The sequence below is a fragment of the Ambystoma mexicanum genome, chromosome 2q, assembly GCF_040938575.1.
Source record: "Ambystoma mexicanum isolate Mex_15411 chromosome 2q, UKY_AmexF1_1, whole genome shotgun sequence".
In the NCBI taxonomy this organism is placed as follows: Eukaryota; Metazoa; Chordata; class Amphibia; order Caudata; family Ambystomatidae; genus Ambystoma; species Ambystoma mexicanum.
The window spans coordinates 1,353,469,064-1,353,491,442 of NC_090924.1; the positions used below are offsets into that span (position 1 = coordinate 1,353,469,064).

The 22,379-nt window shown below is 48.1% G+C and overlaps 1 protein-coding gene across 7 annotated transcripts in view; it reads right to left on the minus strand.

The window, feature by feature from the left end:
- The window catches only part of TCAIM (T cell activation inhibitor, mitochondrial), a 722,456-nt gene that overhangs the window by 259,733 nt on the left and 440,344 nt on the right, over positions 1-22,379 (minus strand). For all 7 annotated transcript variants that reach the window (XM_069648822.1, XM_069648827.1, XM_069648823.1 and 4 more), the window contains one exon: positions 21,594-21,685. In XM_069648822.1, coding sequence (XP_069504923.1) covers positions 21,594-21,685 — 92 coding nt within the window. The remainder of the gene's footprint in view (positions 1-21,593; positions 21,686-22,379) is intronic.

Sequence of the window (22,379 nt, forward strand, 5' to 3'; positions counted from 1 at the left end):
ACCAATCTGGAGACTCCAGTAGTTTTGCTTATGCTTCACTGCATGAATCCACTGTTTGCCTCATCGAAGTATTGTCGGGATTCTCTCTTTCTCATCTCCTTTGTCCCCGCTACGGGAGGAGCCGAGCTTCAGGCAGCCATTGCCTTCTGCGCCCCCTACCGGTCTCCCCGTAAGGGACTTTTTAACCCTGATCTCGGAGTTGATGACGATGCCATTCTTTATCAATGAACTTGAAGGTTTGTAGTCAAGGAGCCAAAACGACCGATTTACGAAGCGATAGCTCTCGTGGAAAAATGGAACTGAAGCCAACGATCAGTGCACACACTATTTATCATTGATGACGTCGACATCGAGACGGAGGCCTTCGAGGAACATCGAGTCAACAGGCATCCCCGTGCAGTGTCCCAGCTGAAAAAAAAAATCCAAAGCTGCTAAAGCTGGATATGGCGATATCATAAAATGAGGAATACGTGCGAGGACACAGTCCAATTCGAAAAACATTTCTCGCAGCAGGTGCAAGGCGTCCAGTCCGATTGAGCAGTAAAAAAGGACTGGTTCAGGCATGTGGGCAGAGTCGGTGCGGGCGGGTACGTCCAGCGTGCATTAATTTAAAGGGAAAGTTTTATTGCGGGTCAAAACAGGCTCTGATCCCCGTCCCCCTCTGGACAAGGTATCCAACCAGTATGGAGGAATGGGGTTGGGACGTAGGAATAACATGACACAAAAATATTGACTGGAGTGTCTGCCATGTCAGAAGATGTCCAGGAATGATATTACCAAATCTCTCTTACAACCACTGCCAATCACCGGGGCCGGAATATCTGGAGTTGTATTCTCCTGATTTCAGTCCTTTCTCCAAGACGGTATTTAATCTCTTTCCCCTTTCCAGTGCCTTCCGGTCGCTCTGTCTTGTGGTGTCCCTCAGGGCATGGCTATTTACCCAGTGTTTAATGTGTATATCCAACCCCTCACTAAACCTATCTCATCTTTTGGGTTTGTCTGATACTCTTATGCAGACGATACTCAAATTGTCTTCAGCCTTGACCACTCCTCCTCTGAAACTTCATCCAGGCTTAGATCTTGCCTTCAATCTGGGGGGAATGGATGAGCCTGAATTGGTTAAAACTCAACAGCAACATAATGGAGGTACTTGTGGCGGGCTCTACTCTGGAGGCCTCCCACTGGACCCCCTTGTTTTGGCCGCCTTCATTCTTTCCCCTCTGCGCTTCCAGTGGTTAGGTATCTGGGAGTTAAGATCTCTTCCTCCCTCTCCATGGAACCGCAAATCAAAGCTGTGTGTCAGAGGGGGCCTCCAGTTGAAAATCCTACGTAAAGTGCTCCCTTTTGTGCCATCAATATCATGCCCCGGTGGTTGCCTCTCCTGCACTCACTTCCCTTGATTACTGAAATTCACTCTTCCTTGGCTAACCCTTGTATTTGATTAACCGTCTTCAGCTTGTCCAGAACTCTGTGGCCAGACTTGTTTCTGCGTCACCCAGGATAGCACAGATCTCGCTGGTTCTCTCAGTTGCTTGCATTGGTTCCATGTTGCTAAACGGGTTCATTTCAAGGCCTTGTGCCTTGTTTATCGTGCTTATCGTGCTTTTTCTTCTCTGTGAAAGATAGTGAGCTAAAGACTCTGGGTAAGTCCCTCGTAACCAGGACTAATATCTGGCAGAGGGATTCCCAGGACCCCCCTTGTCAATTTGCTTAATTAAGTAACTTTGGGTCTCACCCTAAGTTACTAGGGGAATCCAGACGTGGACCCCTTGCTCACTATTCTTAGAGAGGCACAGCTCCTCCCTACTGATGAGGTCACACCAGACCGAAACACGTGTCTGGGGATCCTGTTGGTACTCTTGTTCAGAGGAGAATTGCCTAGCATTTCGGTGCTGGACTGCCCCAGGGCAGGACAAAGACTGATATGTTTGGGATATTTCTTCTCTGTGAAAGATAGTGAGTTAAAGACTCTGGGTAAGTCCCTCGTAACCAGGACTAATATCTGGCAGAGGGATTCCCAGGACCCCCCTTGTCAATTTGCTTAATTAAGTAACTTTGGGTCTCACCCTAAGTTACTAGGGGAATCCAGACGTGGACCCCTTGCTCACTATTCTTAGAGAGGCACAGCTCCTCCCTACTGATGAGGTCACACCAGACCGAAACACGTGTCTGGGGATCCTGTTGGTACTCTTGTTCAGAGGAGAATTGCCTAGCATTTCGGTGCTGGACTGCCCCAGGGCAGGACAAAGACTGATATGTTTGGGATATTTCTTCTCTGTGAAAGATAGTGAGTTAAAGACTCTGGGTAAGTCCCTCGTAACCAGGACTAATGTCTGGCAGAGGGATTCCCAGGAACCCCCCTTGTCATTTTGTTTATCGTGCTTTATATAGCACAGGCGCCAAATAACTTCAAACTAAATTCTGCTGGTATGTCCCTTCCCGTCCCCTCTGCTCGGCTGAGGCCAGGCTTGTGTCAATCCCACACTTCAGATGTGTGCATAGAGGTGGGCGCTCCTTTTCTGTGGTGGAGAGCCAACTCTGGAACTCACTTCCTCACACCATTTGTGCTATGGATAACTATCTTCAGTTCAAACGTGCACCTAAAACCCACTTATTCTGAGAACGTTTTTCTTTCTGCTGCTATCTCTTAGCGGCAAGTTCCCTCCGGGTGTTCGCACACTCTATACAGTCTCATAACATTGTTAAAGTACCCTTTCAACAGATGGGGATGTATGTCATAGGACCCTGTTGTTTTCCAGGGGATACTTACTGATCAGGGAACCCTGCTTATGTTTCAAATCATGACTGAACAAAAGTAGGTATTACAGCTCAAACCTCTTCACAACTTCATTTGACACCTCCAGATTGATGGCTTAAGTACAATGCTTTAATCAGATCCTAAAGAGCTTTACCAAGAAATTCAACAAAGATGATGCCCGGAACTGGGGCAAACTGCTATTATGGGATTTTTATGTTACCAAGAAAATTCATGAAGCCTCCACTGGGTTTTCACCATTTGAACTGCTCTATTGTAGAGAGCCCTGGGACATGCTAGAGAAGACTAGGATGTGTGGTGACTTAGAAGCAGAAATAAGGCCATCCAATAAATGATTGGAAGACCATTTAGGCTTCTTGACATTTTAAATTACTATGATAAATACTGGCAGCTGCAATCCAAGAGTTAGAATACAGCAATTCTAAAGGGTTCTTATCCACTGTATGCATGGCGCTGAGGTTCTGTGACAGTATAGAGAGCGGTTTGTGTTACAACCTGTGCTGTTCTTATGGGGTCTTCCTACCCCACGTTGCCTCGAGCATAAACTGCTTCACACATGAAGGGACACTTTGCATTTAAGATGTCCTTCTGTGGGAGCGTCTCTTCCGCCTTCTGAGAACTATCTCACCACTGTGCTCTGACCAGGTTTTAAAGGTGCTGCTGCTCAAAAAGTGTATTTATAGATCTTTTGCTTGTATTATCGTTTTCGTGTAGCTGAAAATAGGATTAATAACATTGCATATCGGATTGCTATTGAATTTGATAGATCTGTTTGATATATGGTTCTTGCTGCACAGGTGTACTGAGATTAATCAATAAAAATATATTAAGAAAAAAGAGCAGGTGCAATTGGATCTAGGTCACCTGGCGGCTTCCTGTTTGCCGCTCTTTGCCCTGACTTAGCAAGCCCCGCCCACCTGGTGCCTTCCTGGTTACCGCTATTTTTTCCTACTTAAGGAGCCCTCCAGCCTCTTTTCCTTTGCAGATGGGGAGCAGGTGCAAGTGGATCTAGGTCACCTGGCCTGAGCACCACCCACCTTCTTAACCCTGCCTCTTCCTTCCTGCTCTTAACTCTTAGATCAAGGGCGTCTCTCGCCCTGGCGTCCGAAGCAAAGGGCAGACGAAGAAAAGGGAAATTCCTGTTTGGACCTGTTCGGAGCAGGAGGGCCCAGGGCCCGACCCCCTGCTCAGACAGCAGGTAAGCATGCACCAACACGTATTTACCCCCCCTCCCTCTATATGCCATCCCCACCCCCTCTGCTTGATTCTTCCATCCCTCCCCCCTCCCACTCAAGCCTACTTCTGCAGGAGTCTGTCCCGATACATTCTGGTTTCACCATCACCGTCTTGTGGCCAATGCTGATTTGACTTTTATGGACTTCATTGATTCACGGTGCGTCACCCTTTCCCAACTCTCAGGCTGGACTGCCTTTGCATCTTGTACTCATGGTGGCCCTGAATCATGCTGTTCCCATCATCATCTTGTAATCTGGCATGCAACATTATGTGTTACTACTGACAATTGAATTCGCTCTCCTCTCTTTCTTCTCTGCTCTTTTGACTGCTTACTCTCTGTTCTCTCCTCTCCCTTTCTCCATTTCTCCATTTTCCTATCTCCTCCCTTTACTTTCTTCTACGCACTTACTCTATCAGAATTGTCCCTGGACCCAGTATGCTAGCAACCTCGTCTGTCTCCTCCCCCCTCCCCTTACTTGTTTTCTTTCCTCCCCCCTGCCATCCAGCACTACCAGAAATGTTGTCAGGCCTAGTATGGTAGTCACCTGTCTGTTTCCATTTCCTTCCCACTCTCCCCCTCCCTTCCTTATCTATGTATTAGCTCTTGAGCCATCTGAAATGTCATCAGCCCGAGTACGATAGTTAATTTCACAACCTTACTGTTCATGGCCTGCAAGAATGTCATTGTATTTTCCCTTGTTCCCTCCTTTGCCTTGAAGCGCTTTGAAACACATTGTGTACAGGCGCTATATAAATAAACTATCATATCATTTACATTATTTGCTGCTGGTGACGATTTAATCAATCCCAGAGTGGTCAAAAGGGGTCACTTCCCTGTACCCCTAGCTTATAGCAGTACCCCCTCCACCTTCCCTCACCTCAACTCATTCATGAGTAAGATGAAGTCAGGGAATTTATTTTCAAATTTGTTTATTGGCATTTATCATAAAATCAGTAGCACATAGCCGGTCAATCGTGCCAAATGAAGCTAACTCTTTGCAGTAATATCTTAGTGAACAAAGGTGAGGGGGGGATGGGAGGAGGGGGGGAAGGGCGAAAAGAAAAAAGGGGGGGGGGGGGAAAGTAGGGGGGGAGGATAGAGAGAGAGAGGGGAGAGGGAGGGCGCAGGGAAGAGGGGGGGTGTTCCAAACAATAAACAGTAAACCAATAACATTAACATAAACCGTCTCCGCATCTAGTCTTCTTCGTGCTTTTGCCAAGGCTTCTGTAGAGGGTGGTATGGGGGGGGGGGCTCTTGAGTGCAGCAGTTTCCATAGGTGTTTGGGGGCCTCCCACATGAGTTTCTAGGTTTTGCAGTTCAGCACAATCTAGCTAGTGCCTGTTCACGGGGGTTTATCGTCCGAGGGGTATGTGATAGTTCTAACTATCTCCCTCCATGCTTCTAGGGTGGAGCTGGAGTCATCGGTAGATTTGGAAACGCTGTCTTCCCAAGCCTTAGTTTCTGCATCGGCCCATCTGATAAGTTCGCTGTGCCAGGCGCCATGTCTGGGGCCTGTTGGTTTTTTCCAGGACATGGCGATATGTCTTTTGGCCAGAAGGCACGATAGGTCCATTAGTTTCACCATGTGCTTAAGTTTGGCCGGTCTAGAGTACGTTCCTAGGATGCATTCTTCAGGAGTCCATCTGTATTTGGAGGCTCCTGCCTTCTCAAGTGTTAGCTTGACTTTTGCCCAGAAGGATTGTACTTTGTTGCACTTCCAGAACATATGTGTGAGGTCAGCCCCTTCTGCCCTGCACCATGGACAGTCGGAGCTCGCATTCCTGTTGAATGTCGCCAGTCTGTGCGGGGTGAGATATGTCCGATGCAGGACATTTAGTTGTATAAAGCGGAATCTGTGGTTTCTCGACACAGCCTTAGGGAATATTAGCGCCCTGGACCATTCTGCCTCCGAGAGTTCTCGGCCAATGTCCGTTTCCCATTTGTTTTTCAGGGCCTCTCCCTTTGGGTTGGGATTATCGTTGAGGTGGCTGTATATTTGGGAGACCGGCCGTTGCCCCTCGCCTAGGTTATATAATAAAGTTGTGAGAGGATCAGACTCAGGTTCTTCTGGCCAGGTGTCCCATTTGTGTCTTGCTATTTCGCGTATCTTTCGGTACCACAAGTATTGACTGGTGGGTATTCCGTCTACATTGTGTAGTGTGTTGAACTCTTTAAAGGAGCCTTCTTCATAGAGATCTCCCCACGTGTAAACCCCCTTCTTCTCCCAGGTCCTGAGATGTAACAAGTCCAAGTCTGACCTACACAGGTCCCAGATCAGTGGTATCTCTGGGGAGTACAGGTGTGTTAGATTCCTTAGTGATTTCGTTCTATGCCAGATTTGTTTCCCCAGAGTGGCTATGAAGGGTGTGTCTTTCAGCAGGTGTTGTGGCGCCCAAATGAGTTCTTTAAGTTGCAGTGGAGGAATCAGGGACTGTAGCAGGGGAGTCTCGGATGTGATCTCGTCAGCTAGCCATTTGGACACAAAGCTAAGCTGGGCTGCTAAGTAATATTTTTCGAAGTGCGGGAGTTGGGTTCCACCTTGAGCGTGTTGCAGAACTAGTGTGGAGTGTGCTATTCTGTGCCTGCCCCGCCCCCAAATAAAATCTCGTGTTATGGACCCCAAGAGGCGGAAAAATGAGCTCTTGATGTAATATTGCACATTTTGGAACCTATACAAGAGCCTAGGGAGGACTATCATTTTGGTCACCGAAATTCTCCCCATTGCCGACAGTGGGAGCTTTGCCCAGAAGGACATTGATCTTCGCAGCGCGGGTATTGCTGCATTAGTGTTATTTTCGTGCATCAATTGGGGGGTGTGCATAATCTGGATGCCCAAGTAGCGGAACCTGGTGGTCTGCCACTGTATCCCTAGTGTTGGAAGCTCCTCCGAGCATCTGTCCCTAAGGCCAGCTAGTGGGAATAGGCAGGATTTTGCCCTGTTGAATTGTATGCCTGAGACAAGATGAAGTCAGGGAAGACTAATGACAAGCCATCGACATCCATTAAAGAGATGCTGCAGCAATCTAAACCGGCAACTGAGCCGCCCCCCCGCGGTAGAAGACGATGCGTAGCCCGCCACGAGAGGAGACATCATGCGGTTGTTCCAGTCCATACAGAAGGAAATGGCGTCACACTGCAGGAATTAAGAAGCTCCTTCCAAGACTTGTCCCACAACATACAGCAGAATAAAACTAAACTGGGAGAACTGGAAACAGCCTTCTGCGACCAAGCAAATGCACAGGACCATCTGGAACAGAGTGGCAACACTTGAGGCTTACAGGCAATCCGCAGAAGAAAAACAGGAGGATGGTGAAAACCGCTCACAGAGGAACAATGTTTGTGTCACAGGGGTGCCAAGAGCGGTTAAGGATCAGGATTTGGAGGGATATATCAGAGGACTGTTCCAAGAGATAATGGGGAACACAGAAGTCTATCTTACTCTGGGACGCACACACAGAGTGTACTCCAACTTTCAAACACAGCTAAATCTTCTCCCGTGTGTCTTGACAAGAGTTAATTTTTTCGAGACCAAAGAATTGATCTTCCAGAAATCCAGGGAACAACGCAATCTGGAGTACAAAGGGGGCTCCCTCCAATTGTTTCATGATCTCTCTCAAGGGACAATCCAAAGGCGCAGGCTCATGAGGCCATCAAACAACTGACTAGGAGACAAAGGGGTTTGCTACAGATGGGGATACCCCTTTCGCACCATGTTTCAACTGGAAGGTGTCCAAAATCAATTTACTTCCCTCCGAACAGCAGTCGGGACTCTCAAGATACCGGAAGCAGACATGAACTTACCAGACGACAGCTCCTAAGGTCCTTCGACGTCTACATGGGACCAGTCCCAATCGAGGAAAAGCAGAAGGAAGGATCGTCGCAGGCCCTCAATGGACAGACGAGAGAGGAGCTTGAACTCAGAGGCCCGTACTTGAGGCTTCACCTCAGGCGAGAGGGTGTTTTGGCCAACAGGGAAAACAGCGAAGAATTCAGGATTTAGGAGGAAAAGGCGGATATAGAGGTGCAGAGGCTGTGTTTAGCCGATTGAAATGCAAACTTACGTGACTATAAGGGCACTGGGAGAGTACGCCCTATTTCAGGCGACAGTCCTGATGTTCACCCTAAACGGGGTTGTTAAGGTTGTGAGTTCTTTTTTCTTTTTTCATTAATTTTTTATGTTATGGTGCAGCTCAAGAGGGGGCAACACAGAGAAAAGACTAGGGGTCAAAAGGTAGTCTGTCACCAACGGAAGCTAATAGTGTGCTCAGGGAAGAGCTTGGAAGCAGGTAGAGCAAGGGCAACAAGGGGTTCTGAACAAGGGCTGGGGGCTGCAGACATATTGATGGGTGGGGATGACTGATGTGAAGATCGTGTCTCTGAATGTTCAGGGGCTGAATTCACAGAGGAAAAGGAAAAGAGTGTTAACTAAGCTAGTAGATCTGAAAGCTGACATAGCCCTAATTCAGGAGACTCACCTTTTACAGCGAGACTGGCCAGGGCTAAGATCATGTTGGCACCCCACCAGGATATTTCCTCTTCCACCAGAAAGAAAAGAGGGGGGGGTCGCAATCCGTTTAGCTGTCTCTCTTCACTTTGAACTGTGGAAGGTCCTAAAGGACCCCTAGGCAGATATATTGAGTTGACCGTACAATTAGCGGGCAGAGATTTCACCTTTGTGTCTGTATATGGCCCTAATCAACACAAGATCAGTTCTACACTCACCTATTCCCGCACATAGCGCAATTTCAAAAGGGGAGAACTTGTGGTGGCAGGAGACTTTAATGTGCTTCTAGAGAGGATGGTTGATAGTACAGGCCCACTGCCCCCACACAGAGCCGTCAAAAGCACTTTCTCTCAGAAAAGCTATAGGGGACATGCACGTGGTGGACATATGGCGACACCTACACCCCCAACAGCGAGACTACACGCATTTCTCATACATCCACCGAAGTTACTCCAGTATCGATTGTTTTCTTGGTATCTAGGCCCCTTCTCCCAGGAATTTCTTACACCATCATAGAAGTAGCGCTGGTATCCGACCACTCTCCCATTACTTTGGAACTAGACGGGTACGGGTTGGGAGGTAGGAAGTCCATGGGATGGAAGCTGAATGACTCTTTATTAGTGGACCAAGCAATATGTGCCGCTATCACAGAGAGACTCACCCAATATTTCCAAGAGATCCTTACGGGAGAGGTATCATTAACCGGGGTATGGGAGGCTTTAAAGCCAACACTGAGGGAGGAACTGATCAGTATAGTGTCAGCTCAAAAAAAATCCTTACAGCACAACGGATCTGGGCAGAGGGGACAGTCCAGGATTGGGAGGTTCACTATAAGGTGGATGGAGCGAGGAGAACATAAAGGCAGTTGCAGGTGGCAAAGCCGGAATTAAAAGCTTTGTGGGCAGATGACATCTCCCATAAGCTGCTTAGGACGAAACATTTCTATTATAGTACCTCGAACAAGGCATCCCGTTTCTTACCTTATAAGCTTCAGGCCCAGAGAAACAGCACTACAATTGGGGGGCTGAGGGACGCCCAAGACCAGTTACACAATGAGGAACCGGCAAAAATCGACATATTGACACAGTATTATACTGAACTATTTGCAGCAGATCCTCTTAATGGCTCACAGCAGGACGCATTCTGCTGGAATCTCCCCTCTCCCAAATATCTGAAGCACACAAGCGGACATTGGAAACACCCATAACAATAGAGGCGGTAATACAAGCTATTAGCGCTCTCCCCAGATATAAAGCACCAGGAATGGAAGGGTTCAAGGCCCTGTTTTACACAAAATTCTCCCAAGTCCTCTCTCCCCATATGGCGGAAGTGTTCAATTCCTTCATGGAGACTGGGTCTATTACACCATCAATGGGGGAATCGACACTAATGTTGCTTAATAAACCTGGGAAATACCCCACTTTACGCTCCTTTTACAGTCCCATAGCAGTCTTAAATTACGATGCCCGCATATTCTCAAAAGTACTAGCTACACACTTAGCGGTGGTACTCCCTGGAGTAGTAGCAACAGACCATACAGGTTTTGTTTGTTGGCGCTAAAAATACTTGACAACATTCGTCGGACGGTCTCAATCGATGCTGAGAAAGCATTTGATCGTGTAGATTGGGGATACTTATCTAAGGTACTTATAGGGTTTGGTTCACGTTTTAGTTTTTGTGTTGACTAATTTTGTCCTACCCTCTACCCTTAAGGTAAATGGGGCCTGTCAAGGTAAATGGGGCCTGTCGAACCCGGTGAACTTGCGAAGGGGGACCCGGGAAGGGTGTCTGTTGTCCCCCCTCCTCTTACCCCTAGCAATGGAACCCTTGGACTGTTTAGTTCGCTTCTCGAGGGATATTCTCGGAGCTGAAGTGGCGGGCTACAACCATAAGCTGGCGCGCTATGCCAACGACCTCCTTTTCTACATCCGGGGCGCCCTAAAATCTTTACCTCATAACATGTTTCTTTGCTAGACAGATTCCGGGAGGTCTCGGGCTTCAAGATTAATTATTCAAAATCAACGATCCTCAATATAACAGAATCACCGGAGACAGTAGAGCATCTGAAATCCAACTTTCTATTCTCGTGGGCCTCCCATTCTATGAAATATTTGGGCGTTCACCTCACGGTGAAATATACCGATTTGTATGCAGCGAATATTTTGCCACTGTTTTCTGGGGCCAAGCAAGATTTAGTGAATTGGGGTGCCACCGAAATCTCCTGGCTGGGCAGAATAACGGCAACTAAGATGACCCCATTCCCAAAATTACTATACACATTTCAAGCGTTACCAATCTGGATCCCGAGGGAAGCACTGATAGAACTGCAGACACATATTTTTAGATTCATATGGTCAAAAAAGTCCCCCAAAGTTGCTAGGGATACGCTTATGACAGCGAGGGTAGCGGGGGGATTGGCGGTACCCGATATTGAAAGTTATCTCTTTGCCGCTCAAATTGCACCCGTCCAAGAGAGTCAAGCCACGGAAAAGGGCTGTCAACAACAAACACCACATTGGAGAACTGGAACACGGCAATATGCTACGATTACCTTCACCTCTCATATGACAGGGATATCAGGAAATGGCGAGTTCCGAACGGGATTATGTAGGGGGCGTCTCCTTCGATGGTCTGAAGGTGGACTGAACAGACTGGTGCAGTTGTTTCGAGATAACCTCCCTCTCACGTTTGACCAATGCAAACAGGCTTTTCTGGTCAACGACACGGATAGCTATGGTTATATCCAGCTGAGACATTGGGTATCCCGATCACATGTAACAACTCAAGGGAAACGAGACACAACCATCTTTGAAGATCTATTTATAGGTGACCCCCCTAGCAGCAAAACTTGCATCCCTATAGAAGGTGTTGAACCCCAGTAGATTGAAATCCCCACACGGGTACATGTCTAAATGGGATGAAGAAGTGGGTACGCCCACTGATGAGATGACATGGTACAATATCTGGACAAGGGCGGGTAAGGTATCTCAGGCGGTCCAACTCACAGAGTAAAATACTGTGCCGGTGGTACTTGACCCCAGAACATTTGCACAAAATGAATCCACAGCTCTCCCCCCAATGTGGGCGGTGTGGGACATCCCCTGGCTCCTTCATTCATATGTGGTGGGTGTGCCCCCAAATCCAAAGGTTCTGGAAAAAAGTGGTCACCCAAATTAAAGAGATTTGTGGATTTGAACTTGAACTAGACCCCTTGGTGTTACTTTTGGGCAACGAAGACTCCCAGGGCCAATACACACTGGGGGCCATAAGCTCTAGTTTGGTCACTCACTTCTTGGTGGCGGCAAGACTGGTGATAGCAAAATACTGGAAGAGCCAGGAAGAACCAGATATTATGGAATTGTGGGCACGAGTATGGTACGTAGCCGCATGAGCAAAATCGATAGGGCAATGCAGGAGCGGATGCCGTAATTCCTAGCTGACTGGTACCCATTAATCACATATGTAAGCAAGCATGATAATCCCAATATCCATCATAGGCCCCATGAGATGGCATCATTTTCACCGCTATAAGCTACGCAATGCGACTTAAACGCAATCAGATGTCACCAGAAGTCACTAAAGTTACATTTGTATGAGTTTTTGCATGCGTCACAATTGATGAGTATTTTTGCACCTTTCTTTCTACTTTTATTTTCTTTACATTTTTCTAGCTTCACTGCGAGGCACTTGTCTCATGTTTATTTTCATTTATGATTCACCATGAGGATTACTGAAACCAAGAAGAGGAATTATATCTTAATTTCTGTATAAGATGAATGTACAATGTACTGGTTGTTGGTGCGCAGAGAAAAATGCTTAATAAAGTTTAAATGGTAAAAAAAGATTATACATAATACTCCTACGAGTAATGATCCCCATCTGACCCGGGTGCACTAGTCCCTGCATCACAGGAGACAGTCAGCGAGCCAGAGCTCTACACAAAGTCATTACACATCCATGTTGATTATAGATAATGGCCTATAAGCAGCGCAGTCCCAACCATCTCTTCCTTCTTCCATTTTTAAGAAGTGCAACCACCAAAGCCTCCAGCATAGATCCAGGGAGTGCACCCCGTTCTTTGGCTTCCAGGAAGACCTCCAATAATTTTGGGGGAAAGTACCTTCTTGTACTGCATATACACCTCCCCCGTCAAGCCATCGACTCCGGGGGTTGTACCCAGGCACAAGTTCTCAATAGCACATTCCACCTCATGTACCTTAAATGTCCCTCCCCAAGAACTCAGTCTGCTCCAAGGTCAGTCTAGACAATGCAGCTTCATCCAGCCAGGATGCTGCCTTCTCTCAGTAAAACCCTTCACTACATACAGGTCACTCACTATAAAAGCCAATAAACACTTTGCAAATCCCATCCTGCTCCATGATCAGACACCCATACCCATCGTTCACCCTGTCACTCAGGCGTTGACCCTCTTCCTTACGGACCAGCCATGTCATGAGGCTACCAGCGGTGTCCCCTTTTGAGTGTTGTCTCTCCACATATCCAGCATAATCACGATTGTTTAATCGGTCCTGCGTCACCTTCCCTGCAGGTCATTCACAGATGTCAACAATTCTGTGCCCAGCGCCTCTCCTCTAGAAAGTCTTTCTTCCAGGATCACTCAAGGGTCAGGACTGTTGCCAACAGAAACCTGCGTATCCTTATCTTTGCAGATATGCACATCCGGCGAATTAATACCTTTACATATTCTCATTCAGTGAATCTACGCCCGGTTGATACTCAGTTAACATCCAAGAACTGTCACACCTGATCCCCAAAGGATGACTTTAATGGCATGTCCAACAACATGCTATTGTCAAAAGTCCACCTCGGGGTATACGGCCCCTCATTACAATCCCCAGTAGCAAGGGTGCATGGTCCGAAAGAGACCGCTTTGCCGTGTTTTAATCTCCATGCATCACGCAGGCATAAGTCAGACGTTATCCTCAACAGTGTCTTGGATGCAACCCCCAAAGGCCGTACAGTCATCATACTTTTGGTGTCCAGTTCCTTATTACACACAATTGAAATCCCCCATCCACAACACCGAATCATCTTGATATTTAACTATCAAATCCTGCATCTTCTCGAAATATTCAGCCTGTTCCACATTGGGTGCATATGTGCCTAGCAATAATGTAGAAAGACCGAATAGGCTCCCCACAGTGCCCACAAACCTCCCTTCTGCTTCCACCAGCGTTTGTCCGATTGGAAGGACAGAAGAATCCCTAACCCATACAAAGATCCCTTTGGCCTAGGAGGAGAAGGTGGCCCAGACAACCTATTCCTTCTATCTAGCACACAATTTCCCCATCTCCTGTGCATTAAGGTGGGTCTCCTTTAAGACAAAGCAAAAACAAAAAGGTGAAAACGAAAAGGTGATGGCTGGAAGGTTTAGACTGAAAACCACTGGCGTTGCTCTGGGCAACCTTCCAAACCATCGTTCTTCACCTGCCAAACCATTACAGAAGGGGAAAAACCATATGCAAATCAGGCTTGGTCCCACCCCAAAAGGGGCAGTCCAGCCCGAACTGCTAGGTCACATCCCTTCTGCACGAGACCACAAGCACCCCCAAACATGTTTCATGTTAGTTAAACATGGCTCCTTTAAGACAGCCAGGTCTGCTTTGCGTCTAAGTATGAGTGTATTCTACTCCTCTTGATCACATTGTTGAGTCCCCACACCTTCCAACTAACCACATTTAGGGCAGCCATAAGGAAAATACCATGTAACATAACCTGGCCAAAGGTGCCCCGATCAACCCTATGAGAAACCACTAATGGAACAACAAACACAATAAGAACAATCCAACCCTTCATCCCCCTCCCTGTTTCCGCAACCCCACCCAGTAGGCACTGCACCCATCTCACCCTAAGAGAAACTGCACGCCTGCTCTGAAATACCCCCAACAAAGAGTCCACCCCATTCAACCAAGCATCACCACCAAAGAGGGCACTGACTAAATCAGAGGCAAAACACGAAGGTGGTCAAAACTTTGCAATAAGTCGAGAGGAATACAAAGCCCTTCCTCGACCCCCAGATCAGGAAGCAACAGAATCCCGCCCTCCTACAGGCAGGCCCCACAGTAACCTCTGCAGTAACATTAACGGTAAGGCAACCCTTGGACACCCAACACCACTCTCCCCATATTATCCAAGCTGGCACATCAGCCGCCGTGTCAGCCCCCATTCCCAGCATGGACCCTGTTGAGAGGCAGTTCTAGACAACCAGCAACCCGGCAGAAGCACATCCAACCGCTTCATGCCCCTCATATCTTCAGGTCTGTGAGGCCACCAGGCCATCTGCATGTTCGGTGCCACTCTCACAGGGTCGCAAACTCTCCTCCAATGTCAGGATGCCACCCACGCCCACACGTATCCTCCCGTTTGGAATGTCAACTGCCATGTTTGTTGCTATTCGAGTGAAGCTCGATCCACCACCGCCAGCACCAGTCCTGAAACCACTGCTGTCCCTCGCACCTCCAGAAGGCCTAGACATTTTGAGTGAAGTCTGAGAAAATCATGATTCTCGTGCCACCCCCAGTGTAGACTAAGCACAGTCTAGCATCCTGTAGGATGGAAACCCTGTCACAGAAGTTAAGGAGCTTCACCACAATAGCTTACGGAGGTGCACCCACTGGAGGACTCCTGCCTGAGATCCTATGTACTCTCTTGATCAAGAGGCATTTCGAAAGTACTCTTGATCGAGAGGCATTTCGAAAGTCCTTTAATCTTCAGGGTGTCTACGATCAGTCTTTCTAAGAATCGTTCCATACTCATACCTTCATTGCCCTCCGGAACCCCCAGAATCCTCACATTACTCCTTCTGGATGAACCCTCCGCATTCCTCCACCCACTCCTACAGAGATCTTGTCACTGCAGTAAGAGCATTAATCCTGGTCTGTAGCACCAGAACTGTGCCCTCCACCTGCCCCACTTTCCTTTCAGCTTCTGTGACTCTTTCCGTGACTTTACTGAGGTCAGCTCTAATCTGCGACACCTCAACTCCCACCGTCTGTACTTTGTTTTCAAGTGAGGACCTGGACTCCTGTATTGCTTCCAACGATTTCTCCATAGTAATTGCGCTGTCCACCGCCGAGGTCCATCCAGCGTCTCGAGCAGATTGCTGCACCTGTTTGGGCTGCATGCTTTTGACTCCCTTGCACTGTTCAAGCTTTTGTGGCTGCCCCTTAAACATGGTGAATGTGCAGTGGTCTCCCAGTCACTGCCAGATGTCAGCTCCTCGTTAGGGCTCCCAGCTTTCTACCTTCCATCTGTTGCACTCAGCAGCGTGCTGCAGGGCCAGAACTGCCTCGAAGTCCAAGCACTATCAGAGACAATGCACTCTCAGCCTTCTTTGCGAGCCCTCCAACCACTTTCTCCCACACATTGTCAGAGAACAGCCCAGCAGCAGCATGTTCCCCTTGAGGGGCCCTTCACCTCCTGCCAGATCTGTTCCTAGGCATGACAGGGCACCTCACCACTCAAACACAGACCTTGCTCGCTCCCCTGGCACCCTATCAGCTCCGCCGTGTCTCGCGGGCAGCGCAAACCCCATGGCCCCAAGAACACACATCCAGGCACTAGCGTGAGGATCAGGCACCGTGGCTCCCATTGCTGGGCTCTGTAAGGAACCCATGGTGGCAACAGTAAAGACAGACACAAGTGATCACAGTTCAAAATTGTTTATTAAACCGTATAAATGGGTGAGAAAAACGACTAATCTAATACCTAAATCTAAGATGGTAGCAAGCTACGACCATCATAATAATAATAAGGCAGCCCTAGAGGCGTCTTGTCAAATAAAAAGGGACTATACTAAAAAAGCTATTGACAATCCTAACCGCTAAATTACTAAAACAGCGTGGGATAATATTCACCAGAAAAGAAAGAAGTGTTCACAAAATGATATGTCAGGATGTTAAGGCGGGATCCTCAAGCACAGCACACTCCTGGGCTTCTCCAGCATGATGTTACAGTTCCTTTCAGTGAGATCAGGACTTTTGGTGGTCAAGTCTCTTTTCTACAAAGTCTCTTGCCGCCGAGGGCCTGATGTGTCAACAATAACAAAACAAAAGTTCCTCTCTGTATTCTTTACGTTGGGAGACCTCGGGATCCCCCTCAACCGGGCTCCGATCCTCTTGAATGTTAGCCTCCCTCCGTCGGGTTCACTACGGCCTTTTATTCAAAATCCCTTCACCTGTAGTATTCACAAGTCTCAATGGGCCTCATTACGAGTCCGGTGGTGTTAGGCAGAATCCTGTGCAGTTCCCTTAGTGAGCACTACAGAAGATTAAGACTACAGGTGAGAGCAATAAATCCCCTTTGGTATCAGTCTGTACCACAAAGATTTAGTTGGTAGCTGTGGCTGAGCAGTCAGACTCATCTCAAGAGGGAGATGAGCAGTATTCAGGGTGTACACATTAGGCCTACAGTACTCTGGGACAAGGAAACACTGACCAAAGCTTTCTATTAAAAAGTATATATATATATTTATTTTATACACTTCTAATAAAACACATTTATCACAGTCATCAAGCAAGTTAAGTTAAGTCAAAGGAAAAATATACACACTCCCAAGTTAAATTGTAGACCAAGTGAACCAGAGTGAAAACTGAGCAAAATGGCACAGTGACAACTACACACAAGGGATCCTCTAACAATTCCTCACAAGGGAGGGAAAGCACAAGTTATATAGAAATAGGTTCTTACACACCCTAGCAACACTTCCCATCAGTTTGTGAACCAGTTTGAGCAAGGCAGTGCATCAGTATAAGCAATATTTAAATGAAAACTGAGCAAAATGGCATTTCACAAGGTTAAAAAATGGGAAGGAAAGGGTAGTTAAAAGAGATAGGTGCACCACACAGTTCTCAATGAGAATCAATCTAAAGAAGGCAGATCTAACAAATGTAGCCAGAGTCAATAGGCCTGTGCCAGAGTCAGTGGTACAGGGCAAGGGGCCCAGGAGCAAAATGGTCTTTGGTTAACGAAGTTGAAAACGTAGATGCAGAAAGCGAAAGACAATGTTAAGAGAGAGGGGCGGCCAACCCAACAGGTAGGTAAAGGATTTAAAACACCTTTAGTGCTACCGCGAAGAAAGGGCGGCCTGGCAGAACAATGTACCTTTAAAATGAAGAAGTGGCTACTGCGGTGGCGGTTGTTCCTGGTAGTTCCTGCAGTCCGGGGGATCCAGCAGAGGAAGAGAGGCTCTCGTCGTGGAGGAAGGTTGCACTACCTAGGGATAAAACCAGACGCGGTGCTGCCCGACAAATAAAAGGTACGCTCCTTTAAATTGTGGTCCGGGTGGACTGGTACCTGACTATCCGGCCTCCGAATATTGGGTACTGGCGATTCGACCAAGGCAGGTCCAGGAAGGCGATTGGCAAACTGGTTGGCCCCACCAGCTCAAGGGAAGAAGGCTCTTGCAGATGAAGATCTCCTCTCGTCGTGTGGAGAGAAGTGGTGAGACGCTGTAGCAGGGCTTGCCCGGTGGTTCAGTCATTGCAGATGTCTTTGGCTTCTCTCCTCTTTCCTGCTTTTATGCAAAAAGAACCCCATTCATAATGCCTAGCTGTCACTAACACAGTGGAGTGGTCATCTTTGGCGGGAGACCCTCCAGCCTATCAGGATCAGAGTGCGACATGGGTTGCTGAGGCAACCCTGTCCAGGGGTCCTACTCCCCCTCCCACACAACGGACCCACCCCAGACTCAGTGGCGCCGAAAGGAGGGCTTCTTGGCAGAAGCCCGCCAAAAGGACGAACAAAGGATCCCCGACCTGGGTTAGGAGTTTAGAGAAAGACACGAGAAATAATTTCTATTAAAGTTCTGGCAAATAGAACCTACCGGAGTAAAGTTAATATTAAAATACACCGGCGGTATGTTAGAGGCTGTCAGAAAAAGTGGTAGCCTCGAACAATGGGAAAATCCCATAGGGAAATATTCGCGGTCGAATATTTACGGTAATAACCACTGCCACCAGCCAGAAACTTTTGAGAGAGGACTGTACGGTACCCACTCGAAAATGAACATAAGGGAAAAACTATTAAGCCTTCCCAGTACCTCCATTGTAAGATGGGTTGTACTGGTTAAGTTCATAAAAATTGAGTAGTAAAGTCAATTGGGACTTTAGATGCTCTGGGAGACAGTAGTCAGTCCCAGGGTATGGAGTCTATGTTTGGGGGTCGCTACGACACCCCGGTGTCACTGCACGGAGGGTGGTGTGTAACACATGTGAATAAAGATGGTTCCTATGGGGTTGAGAAAATCCCATAGACATTAAACACAAAAATAGCATAGAACACACACAGCGAAAAAATGCCTAAGAGTGGGAAAAAGAGTCTCACTCTTAGCAGGTAAAAAGAAACAAACTCTTCAAATCCAGCAAAGCTGCTGGGGGACTCTATAGGTAAGGGAAATTAGCCATAGAATGAGAATTCTCTCTAACAGGTGGTAACCCTGCCGGTGCTACCGGCAGGTTGCCGCTCACCTGTAAAGAATTACCGGCACCTGATTCCCCAGTGCCACAGGGCTGTTCCAATTCCGGCAGCCGGGAAGTCAGGTACCGGTAATTTCGTTAATCCCTATTCCCATAGAGTCCTAAAGGACTCTATGGGAGAGGGGACACAGAAGCACAATGACCACTGATGGTGACGTTGACAGTGCTTCCGTGACCGCTGGAACCGGCGGGGTCAGACCTGTCGGGCACTGCAGCTCTAGCAAGCAAACCCATAGTTTGCCGGTCCGGAAACAAGGGTGCTGGTGAGCTTACCGGCACCCTTATTTCCGGACCGGCAAACTTGTAATGAAGCCCAATGTCTTTTTAAACAAACTTTCACTGTGGACATCCCTCAGCCGGGTTCACTCTTGTCAACACAATGTTCACAGGGTTATGGTACCTCAACACGCTTTGCAGGCATCCCTCAACCCGGTTCATATTTGCCAAACAATACAGTTCACTTGGGTTTTATCACAATGTGGGATTCACTTCCCTTAGCTTTCCTTTGGCATCCCTCAGTTGGGTTCACATTGATGTTTTAACATAGTACAAAAGAAAGACATTCAAGACCCCTTAGGTTCTTCCCTTACCCAAGTCCAGGTGTCAGCCCTCAGTCAGGCTTTCCCTTAATCCCCCAGTCAGGCTTTCTCTTAAACCCCAGTCAGGCTTTCTCTTAAGGCCCCAATCAGGCCTCACACAGTTCTATTATCACATAAGGTACCCCTCCGTCGGGCTCAACCCTTCCTCAGTAGCTCTTATGCCTTGGCTTCCCTCTGTCGGGCTCGAGCCGCTTGGCCTGCCACAGTTTGCTGGGTCGGAGACTTACGAGTGGGCAGGGACTTTTACGGGAACCCCGACCTGACCACTCTGACTATTAATTGTTCCAGGTCAAAGGCTTTTGAGTGTAGAAGGGGTTTTACTCGACCCTTGTATGACCACTTGGACCTCCTACGTCGGACTCTCCTAGGGCCTCCTGATATCTGTAGTTTTATCAAAAAGAGACCAACCAGAGTAATAAGTGCCCAAATGGCGCCAGACCACGCTGCAGCTGGTCTTTCCCTTTGCTTTAAAAGTTCAGTAACGGGGGGTGTGGCTAGCTGAGGATGCCATCGGATGTCTTCTTGGTGAGCTCCGGGTCCCCTTCCTTCCCGCGGACCTCAACCCCCGTTAGAAAAAGTGCTAAGCGGAATGGTAATGGGCTCCAGGGGTGTCAGAACACCTGGGGACCCTGCGGTGTAAGTTTGCAAAGTCGCAGAGCTCCCCCAGTGAAGCTATGACTGGAATTCCCGGAGTGCGGCGAGCATCCGTCAAGATGGAGGCAAAGGAGTAGGAGGAAGCGGAGGAATGGCTCCCAACGAAGCGAGCGAGGTGGGGGAATCTGCGTGGCCCGGAGGTGGTGGGCTGTACTGGCGGTTCGCGTGACCCTGGCACAGAGCAAGTTGCGGATCCCAGTGCTGTGGCTCCCCCCACCCCTCAGCCTGAAGACGGCGGGAAGACCGCGTCCAGGACGGGTGCCTGGGCAAAGGCGCACGAGGCAGCAACGGACCCCCGGTAAGGAGCGGCTGGGGGTAGCCAGAGGAAACACCCACGGACAAGCGGAGAGACAAGTGCCTGGTTCGGGAGTGTGGCAATTGTCTCCAGCAGTGCAAGCGCAGAGCTGGCCTCACAAGGCAATCGGGCAGGAGGGGGTTGGCTTGGCAAGACACGCTGCAGAGAACAATAGAGTCTGAGCACATGCCGGAACGGATCTCTACACAGTGGAGAGAGGAGGCAAGAACAGCGGAATATAGATCCCACACCCGGAGGTCAGTGCTGAGTAGAACCCCACCGGCATGGAGACGCAGGGGGTGCCCAAAGGAGAGCAGCAAACAGTGAGAAAAGAGGACATATGAATATAGTGGAGGAGCAGGAAGGTAGGTGAAAAGCTCCCAAACAAGCCAAACCGCAGCTGTGCAAAACGCAGATAGGATTTAAAGAAACAGAGTGGAGGAAGGATTCACCCACTTCCGTAGCTCCTCCAGAGCTGGAAGCTTAGCAACGTGAGCAGACGGGGGTCACCCCAGGAGCCCCCAGGGAATGCACCCATAGCAGCCTTCCCCACTGCGGGGTGTCCGAGTAATGCTTACAGAGCGGGAGCAGAATATCATGCGCAGCCTGACCGGAAGCCATTAGACACTGGACTGTATGGCTCCTAACATAGAGGATGCCTGCAGCATAAACCGGATAGTCCACTGACCCAAAGGGCACTCCCTCTCTGCGGACCCTCAAGCGTAAGATCCCAGGAGCAGGAGACCAGAGGCAGTAAGGTGCCAGGGGCCACGGACTGCGGTGTAATACCGGCTGGTATTATAAGAATGGCCATACAAGCTAAAAAACAGAAAGGACCCACATCGCCTGTACACAAATGTTTCTCAATCAGATTCATTTCTTGAAGGTGACATTCATGAGGACATATTCTCCAGGTTCTCAAATGCAGGTGTGCTTCATGGAATCTGGCATGCATCTTTGTAAGACTGACTTCATACTGAATCTATAAAGTAACAGTTTATGGGCGAGGGTAGGAAAACGGTTTCATCTCACCTTTGTCCAGTAATGGTGGACATCCATGGTCCCCAGCATTACGTGGCCCGCCGGACTCATTCCTGAGCGATCAGTAAATATCACTGTCCGCCCTGCAGAAAACAAAAAAACATGACATCCTTAAGAGGCAGCCGGCTAAGCAAAATGCGTTAACCATACTCATCATACAAAGGTAACATGCAGGCCCATTAAACATAGCCAATAAACGTAGTAACCACACGTCAACGTTAAATTAATCTCATGGGAAAGTTATCAAAAGTGTAGGTAACTCAGATGTGCATGCACTGAATGCGTAAGGGCAATACACAGACTGTGCAAAGTGAAGTTTGATTTGTTTTCAACTGGAAGAGCAGTAAACTAAGACCATACCATCTGTTACAATGTTTTTATTTATTCCTCTCTAAATGGTGTTGCTGTAACAGAAACTACTCACAATTATTTTATAGGATAAGAGGCCGAGTTGGACCTTTTGAATTGGAATAGGTGACCCTCCGTTACTTACTTAATTTCCCCATAAAGAATGTTTTTATAAAGATATCATCCAGACATCAATAACATGTATATCAATGTGGGACTCTTAGTAATATAGATTAAAGAAACCACCGTTTTTGTCCTTTTTAGGGCAGACCCACACTGCAGGATTTCTGTGTCTTTATGCAGCATCAGGCCTTAGCACAGCATGGTGGAAGTGCATCCCTATCTCTATACTGCCCCTTATGTGTATTTTTATTCTGAATGCCTGTCGGATGCCAGGAGATGGGTGATGAGTAGGATGGCCAGAGACCC